The following is a 17,438-nucleotide window of genomic DNA, read 5'->3' as shown; positions in this document are numbered from 1 at the left end:
TCCCCACTTATTTACATATTTCTGCTTCCTTGGGATCCTAAGTGCTTAAACAACCTGGTCTTAGGGATTTCCAGTTCTCTCCTGCATTCGTTTTTTAAGTTTTTTTTAAATAAAAAAAATTATAAAAAACTGTTCATAAACTCCTTTTTAAAAAAAAAAAAAAATTGTTGTGTTGAAAGCTATGCAAAACACGTTAGTTTCCCTGATAATAACATAATTTTTTTTTTGTTACTGAGTGAATAACAAAATAACTTATCTTCTAGTTTTCAGAAAACTCAAAAATAAATATGCTTTTGTAACAGAAATAATATAAAAATTGCATTTAAAAATTTCACAATAAAATAACAATAGAAAAGACTACTATGAAACCAGTGGTTATACATTTTTTATGAATGGAGTACAGGTAACCTTCGTATAACATGGTACTTATACAACACTGTTTCGATATAACGCGGTCTACAAATTGTAGTAACCCTTGTTCAGCACGGTACTTATACAACGCGGTTTCGATATAACACTATCGACAAATTGTAGTAATCCTTTATCTTTTTATATATTTTTCACCGTGTGACTTAAAAATCAAATTTTATCTTCGTTAAATTTGCGTCTGCCATATTGCGCATGTAGTTATAAGAAGCGAATTTATATTAGGGAAAATATCCTTTAGCATGCATGTACGTCAATTGTTTACCGTATAAAGTGTTTATTGTTGAAAATTGCCTTTGTTTTTTGCCAGGAAAGCACATTAAAAATCATAACTGTGTTAATCTTGAGCTGAGCACTATTTTCTGGTGAGTTACATACAATATGTAATGCTTTTTTATATAAAAATTTATTTTTATAGTAATGGCCACTTAGAGGGCTTTTGCAATATGGTTGAAAATGAAATGAGTGAATTAATTAATGGGAAAACAGATTTAAATGAGAAGGGACTGGTACAATTAATAAATGACATCGAACCAAATGGCCGAGAAAGTTCTGCCGAAGATTCTGATTGTGATGAATCCATTAAAGAATTCAGTTTAAAGAAATTAGCAGAAGGATTGGACTTGGCAAGAAAGTTAGGACATTATTTTATGGATAATGATCCTTCAATGGAGCACTCTGGAAAATTCACAAGACAATTGGATATTTGTTTAGCTCCATATTATGAACTTAATAATTTCGTCCATGATATTTTGTTCCATTGATATCTGTTGTCCTAAGTATGTATAATGATATAAAAATAAATATGCTTTTGTAACAGAAATAATATAAAAATTGCATTTAAAAATTTCACAATAAAATAACAATAGAAAAGACTACTATGAAACCAGTGGTTATACATTTTTTATGAATGGAGTACAGGTAACCTTCGTATAACATGGTACTTATACAACGTTGTTTTGATATAATGCGGTCTACAAATTGTAGTAACCCTTGTTCAACATGGTACTTATACAATGCGGTTTCGATATAACACTGTCGACAAATTGTAGTAATCCTTTATCTTTTTATATATTTTTCACTGTGTGACTTAAAAATCAAATTTTATCTTCGTTAAATTTGCTTCTGCCATATCGCGCATGTAGTTATAAGAAGCGAATTTATATTAGGGAAAATATCCTTTAGCATGCATGTACGTCAATTGTTTACCATATAAAGTGTTTATTGTTGAAAATTGCCTTCGTTTTTTGCCAGGAAAGCTACTTGTTTAATTTCCTCATTATTGATTTTTATTATTTCTGGTTGGACATGGCTATTGAACATAACTTGGGTCTTCTTTAGGTTTATCTTTAGGCCAGCTGTTTTGCTAGCAATTTGAAGTTCACGGATATGAGTCTGTAATTCGTGTGCAGTTGAAGTAAAGATAACTATGTCATCTGCAAAACATAATTGGCTTAAATATCTTCCATTTATCTTTCGGACCTTTTCATCCCCAATCAATTTTGAATATTTTTGAAGTTTGAATATTTCTTCTAGGCATGCTGTGAATAATTTTGGAGATATTGTGCCACCTTGTCTTATACCTCTCTGTATTTCCACAGTAGAGATGTTTCCATTGAAATGAATTGCTGCTATGGCATTGGTGTATGCTGATTTGATGGTCCTGATGTAAGGCTCCTTCACTTGTTGGTTTTGTAATGCTTTAAGTATTGCACAAGTTTTAAGTGAATCAAAGACTTTTGTCATAGTCAGTAAAACCAAGACATAGTGGTAACTGATATTCATTACACCATTCAGTAATCTGCTGTACAACTTGAATATGGTCCATTGTATTAAAGCCCCTTTGAAAGCCTGCCTGTTCTTTTGGTTGTGCTAGGTCTAGAATCTCACAAAGCCTACCAGCTAAGACTTTTGTAAACCACTGATAGTAGACTGATAGGTTGGTAGTTCATCAAGTCTTCTACCTCACCTTTTTTTATGTATCAGAATTAGGGTAGCCTTCTTCCATGTTCTTGGTACATCATTTTTCTTCAGGCATAAAGTAAATAGTTTTGCTAAGAGTTTGTAGATTATTTCTTCACCTGTTTTTAGAAGTTCAGCTACAACTCCATCCTCACCTGCAGCCTTTCCCATTTTGCAAGCTTTTGATGCTCCACATAACTTCTTCTGGTAGAAGCTGTTTCATAGTCGTCGTCGTCTTCTTCATTTAATTCATCATCCTGATATAATATTGAGTAAAATTCTTTAACTCTTTTTTTCTATAGCATATCTATCTCTGGTGATAGTCCCATCTTGTAGTTTGACTGCAGCCATCTGTTTGTTGCTGTTCATCAATTGCTGTTTGGCTTTTTTGAGACTACAGTTGTTTTCAATTTTGTTGTATGAACTTACAATTGAATTTTCTTATTTCTTCTGTGATACATTTTCTGATCGTTTTGCACAATTCAGTATATTCAATTTTGTTCTGTAGATTAATTGATTGTTTCATTTTTCTTTGTTTCTTCATAAGCCATTTTATTTCTGTTCTGTGGTACCAGTTATTTCAAGTGAGCATTGTAAATGGTAAACATTGGGCAATAATATCATTACTTTCTGATAGATCAGCATTCTCATCTATAATAAGATGTTTAAATCTATTGTTTAGTTCATTGGAATATATCTTTTTTAATGTTGAGTCAGTGTACATCTATGTGTTGCGTTGATCTTTGAAACATTTCTTCTTTCTTTTTGGCAGTTTATTTGGATTTTACTGCGTACCATACATTGATCACTTCCAATGTTGAAGGTATTTATAACAGAGCAGTCTTGAAAGATGTTTTCTTATTGCTGAGGATAAAGTCAATTTCACTAGTGTTTCCATTTGGACTTTTCCATGTCCACTTTCTATGTGTTCCTTTTTCTTGAAAAAGGAATTCATGATATACAGTTTTTCTGCAAATTCTATTAACCTTGCTCCTCTATCGTCTCTCATGCCATATCCAAAATTTCCCATTGAACTTTCGTCTGAATGTTGTATACCAATTCTAGCATTAAAGTCTCTCATTACAATTCTGAAATTATGTTTTCTTTTATTGTAGAGTTGGGATACATCATGATAGAAGGCTTCAATTTCTTCATCAGTATGACATTGTTGGGGCATAGACTTGGATGATCTTAAGAGCGTGTCTTTTTGAGATTTGAACAACAATACTATTCGATCAGATATACTATCAAATTCTATTATGTTGTTCTTCAGTTTTTTTGTTGATCAAGAATTCAACTCCACTGATTCTTTCCTTATCTTGGCCTCTATAATATAGTATGTCTCAGTTTTTTTAATTCAAGAATTTCTTCACTATTAAATGTAACTTCACTCAGTCCAAGAATGTCCCATTTTAGTCGCTTTAGCTCTTTAGTTCAGCTAGCCATGCTTTGCTCAGAGTCCAACAGTTTAGCGTTCCATGATCTGGTTACCAGGGGATTCTTGGCACACTCTGCCTTCGTGTTTAACTGCCTGCTGCCATAGGTGGTAACAATCTGGCCTCATGGGAATGAGGGCCATTTTATTTCTGTTGGATTCATCTTGGAAGGTTAGACCATAAATTCACCACACTGTATATATATGTGTGTGTGTACATATTATATCAGTGATGTCACATGCCTATTTCGGTTGGCTGTCCTGTCGTGACTTATACAACCCACTCTACAAAATTCTCATCAATTTGACAGTATGATTGCATTTTTATTGGAAGTTTTAAGAGTGTATAGCACATCAGTTCTCATCTTAATTGGTCCAATGCAATTGGACCAATTATAGGATAACTTTGAATACTTTAATTATTGGTTAATTGTAACCAAATTCCCTTGATTACACACATGAAAATAAATTGTAAAAACTCACAAACTTATTTCAAACATTTTTATAAACTACAAAAACCATCTGATAATGTATTTTACTCTACTTGTATATGTAAGATAATATTTTTATTTGTCTATAAAAATAATCAGCCAAAAATAAATGTAAAAACCAACAGAAAATATGATAGAAATACTTGAATTGTATATTTATAAATATAATGTATGATGGTAGTCAGAAAAGTTCTTGACTATAGATGGCAACATTATTGGCAAGATTTTTTTTTTATTTTTCCAATGTTGGTATGTCTGTCATAAGCATCCATGTGAAATTGCAAGTCATTCTATTACAGTAAACCCTTGCTGAGCATGGTTTTGCAGAACGCGATTTTGCATATACACGTTATCTTAATTGTTTCCATTTAATTTGTCCAACGCTAGAATTTCATTCATACGCGGTACGCTGCAGAGCGTTGGCTGGCAACCCTGCTTGCCGCTGCCTGCTAGCTGAGTGACCCAGGTCGAGTTGCGATCATTTCACTCATGTTAGCAGAGCTGTAATCGTCACGTATTTATCAGTATCCTCTTCTCCTTTTGTATTTCTTTTAATTTCAAAAATTCAATATGACATCTAAGAGGAAGAATGAAGATGATAAAGCAGCAAAAATATGCAAAGTTTTGACATTATCTGAGAAAATTGAAATTTTAGATAAGTTGAAAAATGGTACATGTGTTTCATCACTTCCAAGAGAACTAGCTGTAAACGAATCAAGCACAAGAACAATATGGGAGAATGAAGGAAAGATTCGGTCTAGTGTCAAAGCTTCAGACGATACTTCGGCAAAGGTTGCTCAAGTTTCAAGAAGAATTCCGCAATTGGAAAAGATGGAAAAAATATTAATAGCTTGGATTGTACAAATTGCTATTGTAAATTAATGGCGGCGAAGGATTTTCAGATATGGAAGAAGGAGAAGTCAAAGAATTAGTCGAGAATGACGATCGGGAAATGACAAATGAAGAATTGGATGATCTTGTAACACCAGCCGACAGTGAAAGCAGCAATAGTGAAGAAGAAAATAAAGCACCTTTAACTTACAAGAAGTTAAACGAATTGTTAAAAAAAGGCACAGGAACTGCTGATTTTGCAATGGAGATTGACCCAAATGAAGAAAGAAGAGGACACTTTATGAAAGACATTGAAAAACTCTGCACTCCTTACCACAAAACTTTTAAAGAGTTGCGTCAGTCATTGTTCCAAGTAAAAATCACTACCTTTTTAAAAAAATAATTGTATCATGTACCTACTTATTAAGCAGTAATAAAAATCCTTTCAGTTAACATTTGTTTCATTTTTCACTTTAAATTATACATGCATACTTTCTTAATTTGAACTATACCTAACACATTTTTTTTCCATAGAAAGTTAACTTTGCAGAACGCGATTTTGCCATGCATGCAATGTATTAATGACATAACCCCTGCGTTCGGCAAGGGTTTACTGTAGTTTGTTTTATACAGCTGTCTGAAGCAAAAGTGTTGTCTGTAGCCCTTGAAATGGATAAAATTGAGTATCGTGCAGTTATAAAATTCTTTGTAAAAGAAGGTTTAATGCCAAATGAAATTCATTCGAAGTTCATAAAAGTTTATGGGCACTCTTCTCCTTCGTTTTCCACAATTAAGAAATGAGCTGCTGAGGTTAAACGTGGTCATACCCATATCAGGACAAAATTACACGGGATAAAATTGCACTGCAAAAATTACATGAGGAAGAAATTACACATAGATAAAAATACACTAAGAAAAAAATTAAAAGGAAAAATAGGAAAATATTTACACAAGTAATTTTGAAATTAAGAAATTACACAGGGAAGAAAAAACAAAGAAAATTACACAAACAAAAAATTACGCATAGATAAAAATACACTAAGAAAAAAATTAAAAGGAAAAAATACACAAGTAAGTAATTACACATAAAATAAAATTTACCAAAAATTGTACAAAATTTATAACCAGCAAGGGGTAAATCACTAGTGCAGATTTGGGCAAGGAGATTAGGGAGGTGGTTGAGTTGGAAACTCAAAATGATGTAGTGATTAGCTACCCTAATTAGTCCTTACCTCAGATTTACAAGGAATAATTTCCTAAGGTAAAACCAATCGACAATTGTTAATCACCATGAACTGCTCAAGAATTTCTAAGAATTGTTTGGGTGAAGGTATATAAGTAAATTTTTGTCTTGCATTCTTCAGTTCTAGTTTAGTGACTCGTAATACAACTAGTGTATAACGTGCGAGTTAATAAATTTCGTCATTAATTTTTTAAAATTAATTTTTAATTTACTCATGGCTGATTTTGAGTACGGCATTAGTAATAAAGGTGGTCAAATTATAATTTACAAAGGATTTGAGTTTTGTTCGTCACCATGAAACTGCTATCAGAACTATTCATTGGCATTGTGCAAAGTTTAGAACTTTACATTGTTGATCACTGCTCCATACCGGAGACAACAAGATTATTCGTGAGTCTTCAGAACACTGTCATGTTAATAGGACTTTTGAATCTGAAGCTCATCAACTTGCAAATCAAATGAAAAGAGAAAAATGTTGAATCCCGGCGCAACTGCTCATGCAATTATAGCTAACAGTTTAGTGACTGTATCAGACGGATTAAAAATGTGCCTGCCGAAGAAGAGCTCCATGACGAGGCAATTAAATAGATCCAAAGCTAAAACAATCAGAAACGTTCTGTCAAATCCAGATAACAAAAACTTTGAAATACCAGAGAAATACTCTAAATGGATTATTATTCATGATTCTGGGGCAGAAAATCCAGAACGTTTAATACTAATTGGTCACAAGATTCTTCTAGATCAATTTGTAGTTAACGATTTTTGACTAGCAGATGGTACATTTAAAGTGGTTCCAGAAATATATTATCAGTTATACAGTATCCATGTCCAATATGATTTAGGCGTCGCTTTTCCTTGTCTACTGGCTCTTCTACCAGGGAAAAAGGACGAAATATACATGAAGATGCTGAACACATTACTGGAGAAACTTCCTCAAACTCGACCACAAAAAATTTTGACCGATTTTGAAACAGCAGCAATGAATGCTTTCCGTGCTGTGTTTGAAAACATCAAAATTGGTGGCTGCTTTTTCCACTTATCACAATCTATTATACGCAAAGTAAATGAATGTGGACTAAAATCTCTATATGAATCCAATCAGTCATTTGCAGTACACATTAAAATGTTACAATCGCTTGCACATTTGCCAGAAGAAGTGTTAAAGATTTTTAGAAGTTGCTGATCTGTTCTCTAATTTAGACGAATATAATGAGCAAATCGAGCAAGTTCTCCTTTACTTCTAACGTACATATATTCAACATCGACAGCTCAGGAACGGCACTTATAGACAACCTCTATTCAATATTTCTACTTGGAACCATAGACACTCTACAGCCAACTGTATAGCTAGAACTACAAATTGTATCAAAGGATGGCACTATAGACTTCAGTCTCTCTTTCAGTGTTCCCATCCAACTGTTTGGAAATTTTTGGATAACATTGTTAAAGAATTATCTTTACAACATACAAACTATTTGCAGCATTTAATGGGTCGACGAAACCCAGGACGTCATTTCTTTAAAACAGCGTATTTCAAATATTGTACAAAATTATGACTCTAATAGACGATTGGATTTTTTACATTGTATAGCTTATATGACTTAGTTTGTTTTTTATTTTTTAAAATAAAAGTAATTTTTGCAATATTAAGAAAGTTTGTGTTTAATTTGACAACAAAATACCAATAATATTTGAATCAAATTAAAGTCAACAGGTAGGGCTTATAAAGTATTACAAAATTATCAGAACTCTTATCTGAAAATAAATATAAAATTCATCATAAAAATTTAAAATTCTAAGGTAAAAAACTTCAGTGTGAATATTCAAATTTCTGTAATTTTTTTTTGTGTATTTTTATCAATATGTAATTTCTTCCTTGTGTAATTTTATCCTGTGTAATTTTAACATGTAACAGGTCATACCAACCTTGAAGATTATTATTATTATTCAGGCCTCCATGGAGTCAAAAGACTCATCGAGGGGAGGTCCCCTCTAAGAAACACAAAGTCTATCATACCACTCCTTAAACTCATTGACCGTTCTCGCCCTCGCAACTCCAACAGGCAATGCATTCCACGGCTCAACCACCCTCCATACAAAGAAACCACTCCTCACTCTCTTGCTCACAGTTTCCTTTCGTAACTTCCAGGGATGGCCTCTTGTCATAACTCCTTCCCGCTGTTCAACCAAGCAAAAGAACTCCCCAGTGTCAACCCTGTAACCACCTCTCAACAGTTTAAAAGTCTCAATCATATCACCTCTCCTTCTTCTATCCACCAAACTCTGCAGTCCACATTCCCTCAGCCAATCCTCATAACTATCCTTGTACAGTCCTGAAACCATCTTTGTCATCCGTCTTTGTATCCTTTCCACAGTTAATTTATCCCGTTCAAATCCTGGGGACCAAATTGGAGAACAATAGTCCAAGTGGGTCTGATCAGAGACTTATACAACGGAATGATAACCCTCTTATCTCTGCAGGTCAGTGTCCTTCTCATAATTGCAGCAATCCTCTGTGTTACCTTTACAATGTCCCCTTTACAATGTTACCTTTACAATGTTCAGGTTTCTATCAATCATCAACTCCAGATCTCTTATCTCCCCTACTTCCTCCAGTATAACTCCTCCCATAGAGTATGCAGCATCCCATCGATGTTTCCCAAACCTCAAGACAGCTTTAAACTGACACCCCCCATTCATTTGCCCTTCTACCTAGCTTATTCAAATCCTCTTGCAGGGCTACCACATCTGCACTATTACTAATAATCCTTCCCAGCTTCGCATCATCCGCAAACAACTGAATATCCCCTTGCAATCCACTGGCAATGTCATTGATATAAAGGTTAAACAATATAGGTCCTAGTACTGAGCCCTGTGGGACCCCCACTTGTAACCCTATGCCTCCTTGAAACTGCTCCACCATACACAACTCTCTGATACCTATCAGACAGCCAATCCTGAATCCAGTTGACCAATCTGACATCCAGACCCATGTGCTGCAACTTAAATATCAGCTTATCATGTGGCACCCTGTCAAATGCCTTTGCTAAGTCTAAGAAAATTGCAGTATATGCCTTTCCCTCATCTAATGTTCTTGTAACTTTATTATAAAAGACTAGCATATTGCTAAAACAAGAGCACCCTTTCACAAATCCATGTTGACTCTCACAGATAACATTACCCTCATCTGTCCAGTGCTGTATACGGTCCCTCACTACTTTCTCCAAGATCTTGTCAACTACTGATGACACACAGACTGGCTTATAATTACACTTCCAGTCTGTTACCACCCTTATGCAATGGCACTATCCCACCCTCCTTCTATTCCCCAGGCATCTTTGCCGAAGCCAGACCTTCATTGAAAAGCCAAGTTAAAGGCACTGTCAGTTCCCTAGCACATTCTCTCAAAACTCGTGGTGAAACACCATCCAGTCCCAAAGCTTTACTGACATCCAGAGTACTCAGTATCTGAAACACACTCTCGTCCTGTACCTCTAAACCTCGAACCACCCCTATCCCTCTAGCATTAAAACTGACTCCTCCAGGATGAAATACTCCAATAAAGTGTTCATTGAACAATTCCACTATGTCCTCTGCATCAGTCACTCCACTCCCATTCCTATCCCACAACATCACTCCTCCACAGTCATTTCTCCTTCCACTGGCCACATAGCTAAAAAATTTCCCAGGATTTTCTTTGGATCTCAGGGCCAACTCCTCTCATCTCCCAGTCTCGCCTTCCCCTACCACACTAGTCACTCTTTCGGCTTGAAGATGACCCACATGAAGGATCCAAAAAGGGAAGGATCCAGAAATCATTGATCAAGTGCATGATATGGTATAAGATGACCGGCGAGTCAAAGTGTGTGAAATTGCTGAAAATATAGGCATTTCAAAAGAATGCGTAGGATATATTTTGCATGAAGAATTACAAATGAAAGAGCTTTGCACAAGATGGATGGCACGCTTGCTCACAGCTGATCAAAAATGCACTCGCATGAAAATCTGAACAGTGCTTGGAGCATTTTAACAAGAATAAAACTGATTTTGTGTGTCAATTTATTACTATGAATGAGACTTGGATTCACCATTACATACCAGAGTCAAAACAGTGGACAGAAGCTTTTTGTTCAGCACCAAAAAAGACAAAGTTGGTTCCATCAGCAGGAAAGGTCATGGCATCGGTGTTTTAGGATGCTAAAGGCATTTTGTTTATTAATTATCTTGAAAAGGGTAATAGAATAACCGGGGAATATTATTCCGATCTTTTAACCAGACTAGACGAAAAAAGCCGTGAGAAAAGACCCAGTTTGCAGAAGAACAAAATCATCTTTCATCAGAACGATGCACCTGCACACAAAATTGCTTTGGCAATAAGAAAATTAAGGGATATGTATTATGAATTGTTGAAACATCCACTCTATTCCACAGATTTGACTCCCTCTGACTTCCATCTCTGACCCAAAACTAAAACTCTTCCTCACTGGTCAACGTTTTTTTTCGAATCAAGAAGTGATTGCAGTTGTAAGGGGTATTTGCAGATCTTACTGAGAACCACTACAAAGATAGGATAATGGCATTGGATCATTGATCCAATGCAATATTATGTCGAAAAATGAAAATAATTTTGAAATTATGAATTCGTTTTTTCATTGTTACACAGAGAACTTCAAACCACCCTCGTATACGTGATGAGAGTAATAAACTTTGTATTGTATTGTATTGTAAATCTGTGTAGAGTTGGGAACAGTGCGTTTTTTTTTAAGATACTGTATATTAGAAAACCATAATTAAGGTGAATACTATATTTGGTTGGTATATTTACTCAAAATTTGGAAGAGGAGGATGAGGCTTACGTCCTTCTACTACGATACTGTTTCCCATTGTAAATATGGGCAAAAAAGTTATAAATTTATTGAAAATTATATATTAAAAACTTGTCTATATTATTGATAAAAAGGTGCCTACCACGTCAGTTCACATTTCACGTATGCAAAAACAGATGAAACTCGGAAAACAAAAACAGCAACTCACGACAAATGACAATGTTCGATTAGATTAGTTGACATAATAACCAATAGCACCCTCTAGGTCAGTACCCTTTTCTTAACCTTTTCGAAGTCACGGAACACTTTTGATTATAAGAAAAATTTGGGGAACTCCCAAAACATTAGGGTCAAAAAACTAACAATAAAAATATTCGTGAACTTGCCTTTTATAAAAATGGAACTTATTTTAATGCGATACTTGAGCTTTTTGGTGTTTGCAGATTTCAGCAATATCAGATTTAATATGTGACATAGCTACCCTCAGTGCGCACTCAGGATTTAATCTTGGAGGGGGCCAGGCACTCAGGATTTAATCTTTTTTTTGGGGGGGGGGGGGGAGGTTGAGTAGACAATTTGCGAATACACATTACGCATCGCATATGACCTATGACTGAGCATCTGCAGTGATCGCTATTTCATAAGTGGTATAGAAATAGAAGACAAGACACAACATAAATAAAAAAAAATTAATTTTAATTAGGAAAAGATTTTTGGAAAATTTTTTAGTGTGTTTTCCTTTTCTTTGGCGGGTGCCTGGGCCCTTTGGCCCCTCCTCTGGGTGTGCCACTGGCTACCCTTATCTCTTTGTCTATTTTAGTAAGTCTTTCACGCTTTTTAGTTTTTATATTGGCTCACACAAATATGATGTTGAAAACTAACAAAATTTTCAGTGCCCTTGTGGAAAAAGCTGGGTATTCGGCTCGGACTACAATCCTAAATTCCTCAAGAGTTATTTGAGCGAATTTCGTTTTTAGAGTATGATCAGTTGCCAAGGTAACTAATTGTTCTTGTAACGAAAATTCACAACTCGATGTATTAACTGTGCCAAATAGATTTCACATCCAGTCATAATGTGTATTTAAGGAAGGAGAGTAACTTGAAATATTTCCTTCCAATATTGTTATATATTCTATTATAACAGAAATAATTTCCTCGACAGTTTTATTATGGGGCAAAGGAAACATATCTACTGTATTTTTTCTGATATGTAGTTTTTCCAGAGATACTTTTTTCTGAAAAGCTGATACAAATTGTCAGTGGATGTCAAAATATTTTCATTTTCCCCTTGGATACTTGTGTTAACGCTATTTAAGTAATTAACAATATCGGCTAAATATGTCATTTTAGCACACCAAATATCATATTGAAGACATTTCACAAAAGCATCTGTATCTTCATTTTGAAAAAAGGCCAATAATTCATTCTTAAGTTCTGAAATTTGGAATTGCACTTTACCCCTGGATAACCATCTTATTTCAGTATGCAAAAGCAAAGATTCACACTTGGCTTCCATAGATATGCAAAGTTTTTTTTAAAAAGGCGTGCTTTTAAAGGTCTTGACTTGATGTAATTTACCATATTTACAACTTGGTCTAGTACAGGTTTTATTATTGCCGGTAATGTTTTCGAAATTAGAGATTCTCTGTACAGAAAAAAAAAAAAACACTCTGTACATATTTGGGTTTATTTTCTTTGCAAGGGTAACAGATCCTTTTATAGATCCTACCATTAATGGAACAGCCCTACAAATTCCTACACACAGCTTCCATGAAATTTTAAACATTTCTAAATATGACGTAATAGAGTCAAAAATATCTTGTCCTAGTGTAAGTTTGGTAAGTTCTCTGCATCATAGAAATTGATTCACTATTTCATTTTCATTAATGAAACGAATGAATCTTAGTTAATTAGATTTACTGCTAATGTCAGTGGACTAGTCAATTTGTATAGCAAAATATTGTTTGGAAAGTTTATTGGTAACCGCTTTCTCAATATCATTTAACATATCTTTAATTTTATTCTTTTTATTGTATCGTCCGAATGAGGAATTTTCATAATTTCCTTTTTTTACTTGGTCACCAAACTTAATGTTTACTCTTTCACAACATGCTGGTAAAATAAGAATCTCTTGAAATAATCTTTAGTTTTTGAAACAAGATTGGCCTGCTACATAGTGAAGTGTCATGCGACATCTTTCATTGGCGGAACACTTGTAACCAGTTTTCGGAACACCGGTTAAGAACCACTGCTCTAGGTGCTATTGTCTCACTCTGCCTCACCTTCTGAGCAGTTTAAAAGTACTAGAATTCTAAGAATTTGATCCGCTGCACCATCTGTACATCTTTTTCAAGGGCTCAAAGGTGTATGTATTTTGAATGCACACCCAGGCTATTAATGCAAATGTGATGCAATGTTTACGCATTGAAACGTGTCTTCTTCATGAAGCATTAGTATATTGTGCTTACTTTTAGGAATCACACAGTCTGGAAACAATTAAGGGAGTCTAACAGGAATGAATGAATGAATGAAAAAATATAATATCGGTGATATTGCTATTCAGTGGCTGAGTACTGCACACCTAGCACACCCTGAATATTCGCCCCTGTGTGCGTGCATGCACAATGCATCTAGCAAAACCTGGATATAATGCATACCACCTGTTGAAAGAACATGGGAAACACTTTCCTCGCTGTTTACTGGGTAACTGGAGGTGTCATAACTAGAATCTTAGTTATATTAGACTAAATATCTACAAGTTATATTTATTTTTTTCTACATCTTTTATTGTATAGTTAGTTTTATTAATGCCAGTCCAAAATATGAGACCCTTTCATACTTTCTTTACTTTGGTTTTCCAAGGTGATACAATATCTGTCACTATCAGTTTTTTTGCTAATTGTGTTTTAATATCTTAGTCAACAATGCATTTTGTTCTCCAAGAACTTGATTCAAAATAATTATTTTATAAATCAGTGAAAATCTGAATCTTAAATAAGGCCACCATCTGTTCCAAGTTAAGTTTTCTTTATTTTGTATCCATAATCATAATTTAGATTACTTCACACATTGCGTGAAGGTTCACACTTCTATGATGATTTTGCTTTAAAGAGAACTGTTACATAAATCTTGAATCATATCGCATAATGTAATCTGCAGTTCTTTGCACTTCACCTTTTTTGATTTCCTAGAATCATTCATTGTAAATTGAAAGAAACTGTCATGAAGTAAACTGTTATGTATATATTTTCTGTTAATTTAGATATGTGGCAATTTTGAAGAAGAAATGCCTCTGCTATAGTTTATCATTCAAAATAAGTATAAGTGCATGCTTCAAAAGTGAAATTTTATTTCCAATTTTTCATAATAGAATTAAAATTGTGTTTTGCCTTTGATGGCACCCCCCCCCCCCACAACACTATCAAAAACATTTTTTGATATGTGCCCATAATAAGATCATTCTTATAAATAAAAATGCAGTCTGATAGTGAAACTTTTATATTTTCATAGTAGTGTGTGCACCAAAGATAAGAAATTTTCAAAGTGGCACTAATATTTTTTCTGCAAAATAAAAAAATAATACTATGGAATATTCAATGAAAAATAATAAGATTGTCTATAAGAAGCGCAGAAAAATTATTTCATGTTATTCAGGTTTCTTGTTTCCGTTTTTAATTGCAGAAATTAGCATTAACCTTCATGTCTAACTTTTGTGATATAAAGATGACTTTTTAACTACAGACAATAACAGATAATCTATTTGTAAAAATATAGCTGATTGCTATTTTAAAGAACTGAATTCCAACAATTGCAAAGAAATTGTTGGAATATAAATAAGAAAATAACTATTTCATTTCCCGATGGGTAAAATGAAGTTATAGATTTCAGATACTGAATTGTGAAATACATACTGTGAAAAGTATTTAATGTGAAATTAGAAGGAAGTAGATATTTATAATTATTATTACGTGATGTCTCCAAGGTGTCCAAAAACTTATTGAGGGAGTGCACCTACTCTACAACTGTCTCCACCAACTACAATTAACCACGATTACCATCATGATCTTCAACAATGGCATCCACTGCTACTAGTATTTTCGCAATCACAAACATGCCGATGGCAAGATTCAAACTCGCAGCCTTTTGGCTGGAGAGCAGATATGCTAACCACCCAGCCAACTAGGCCCCATTATTGTGAGTGGTAGTGCGAGGTTGTGATTGGAATACTTCAAAACAAACATAAAATTTAAAGTAATGTCTCAAATAATTTCACCATATATTTTACAATGGTTGAGAAACAGAATTATTATTAGTGAAATGAGCACTCTACAAATAATAATAATGATGATAATAATCCGTTTCGTTTTTCAACTGCAATTTCATTTGAAATACTACTGGATATAAATTTATGATATTTTAAAATATATTTATCCCTGACTAGCTTATGTCTCAATCATATCCTTCCTCCTAATTACGAGGCTTTGACATTCTGTTAATCTGTTCTCGTACTCCAAAGACCACTGACAACCTTTGTGAATCTTCTGACCCTTTCCAACATATCCTCATCACTATGAAGACCTGGCAACCATATGTGGCCTGATCAAGGCCTTATACAATTGTATCATAACTTCTCTATTTCTGCATGTTAGGATCCTCTGCATCATTGCCATTGCGGAGGATCTCTCATTTCCTCTGCATTCTATTGTTGCTTACCAGATTTCAAAACCTTACACTTTGCAACATTGAACTGATAGTTCAACTTACCTTTCACACACCAGATAGCTTCATATGCATTTCTCTAACGTCTCACTCTAAAATTTTGCTATCATCCTGCTAATTTTCACATTGTGGCGGCAGTTCTATCCTTAGTTATATACCCCCCCCCCCAAAAAAAAAGTTCTCTTTTCTCTGTCCTTCCTGAAAATGTTCCTCACATTTTATTTCCTCATGACAATAAATTCTTAGGGTCAGGTAAGTCTCTCTCTAATGCATGTAATTTTTGGCCAAGTTGAACTTACCATTGTCTAAAACTCCTTATTCCTGATGCTGGCACTAGTCAACAAGCATAGCAATATTTGATTATTATCACTGGTACTCTTTCATTTTTGAATGATGATCCATTCCAATCATTTTGGGGTAATGTGGGATATTACATTCATTCCTCTTTTACCTGATCCCACTGTATACTGGATTATCCCATTCTGACTTGTCTCTTTCTGATCATTCTTTAATAATCACCTCTTGTTCCAACTGCCTGCAGTCATCTTCTCATACTCCCATCCTAATGTTCTTTGTTTCCCTGACTCATTGAATTTGGGCTCACAGATTCAGCACTCTTTCCAGACACACAATGTCTGGAAAGAGTGCTGAATTTCCAAACACACAATGTCTGGAAAGAGTGCTACTTTCATTTGCTATCACAACTCACCTCTATTATACCATGGCAACTAACTCATAATCTGGTGTTTCCTCTTTATTGCATTCCTTTTGGCAGTTTTCTATAACGATTATTTGCTTGAAGAAAAGGTAGCAAAACATTGGCTCATAAATATTTAGTTTTAATAATTAAGTTTTTATAATCCAAATCTCGCCCGATTTATTCTAGATACGTTTGTCAGGAATACTACTAACTATGAAAATTTGAATATGGAAATGAGTCATCTCTTCTCTTCCTCTTTAATTTAAACATAGGTAGGCTGTTCTAATAATATATTTCCTAATTGTATGTTGATCTACTTAAAGTAAATTTTTCTACTAGAAGACCTCTTTCAGATTATATTTGTCTTTTTAATATTATCTGTGTATGAGTCTTTCTGGAACCATACTCATGTTTCAGTTATTACATGTCCCATTTAATGTTCAGTGTAGACCAAGATTTGCATATTATTTTGGGGGAGGAAATGCCTATTAATTCAGCATATACGAATATTCATTTCAATCTCCTTTTAATTAGTAATTTTTTTTTGTTTCTTAATATTGTTTTTTTCCTGTAAGTTATTCAGCATAATATATGAATGAAAGATGATAAATATTAATTGTCTGATCTACTTATAGATTCCAATAGTCCCTGTGGTATTTTCATCATATTCTGAATTCTACAGTATTCGGCAAAAGAAGTTTCAATCAGGTTTGCATTTTGATCATTAATTAATTAATTTCTTAATATTTATATCGATAACTTATCCCATTGCTCTTAAAAACACTGGGAAGTTCTTTCAAAAAAT

The 17,438-nt window shown here is 34.0% G+C and overlaps 1 protein-coding gene across 1 annotated transcript in view; it reads left to right on the top strand.

The window, feature by feature from the left end:
• The window catches only part of LOC150092257 (1-acyl-sn-glycerol-3-phosphate acyltransferase alpha-like), a 109,821-nt gene that overhangs the window by 75,429 nt on the left and 16,954 nt on the right, over positions 1 to 17,438 (top strand). The window contains exon 5 of the mRNA XM_090414831.1: positions 17,269 to 17,341. Within this exon, the coding sequence (XP_090270957.1) occupies positions 17,269 to 17,341 (73 nt within the window). The remainder of the gene's footprint in view (positions 1 to 17,268; positions 17,342 to 17,438) is intronic.

This window comes from Typopeltis vanoorti, chromosome 26 (genome assembly GCF_054136105.1).
Source record: "Typopeltis vanoorti isolate ZY-2024b chromosome 26, IOZ_Tvanoo_1.0, whole genome shotgun sequence".
NCBI lineage: Eukaryota > Metazoa > Arthropoda > Arachnida > Uropygi > Thelyphonidae > Typopeltis > Typopeltis vanoorti.
The sequence above is the reverse complement of the archived record's forward strand: the minus strand, read 5'-3'. Positions and strand labels throughout refer to the sequence as shown.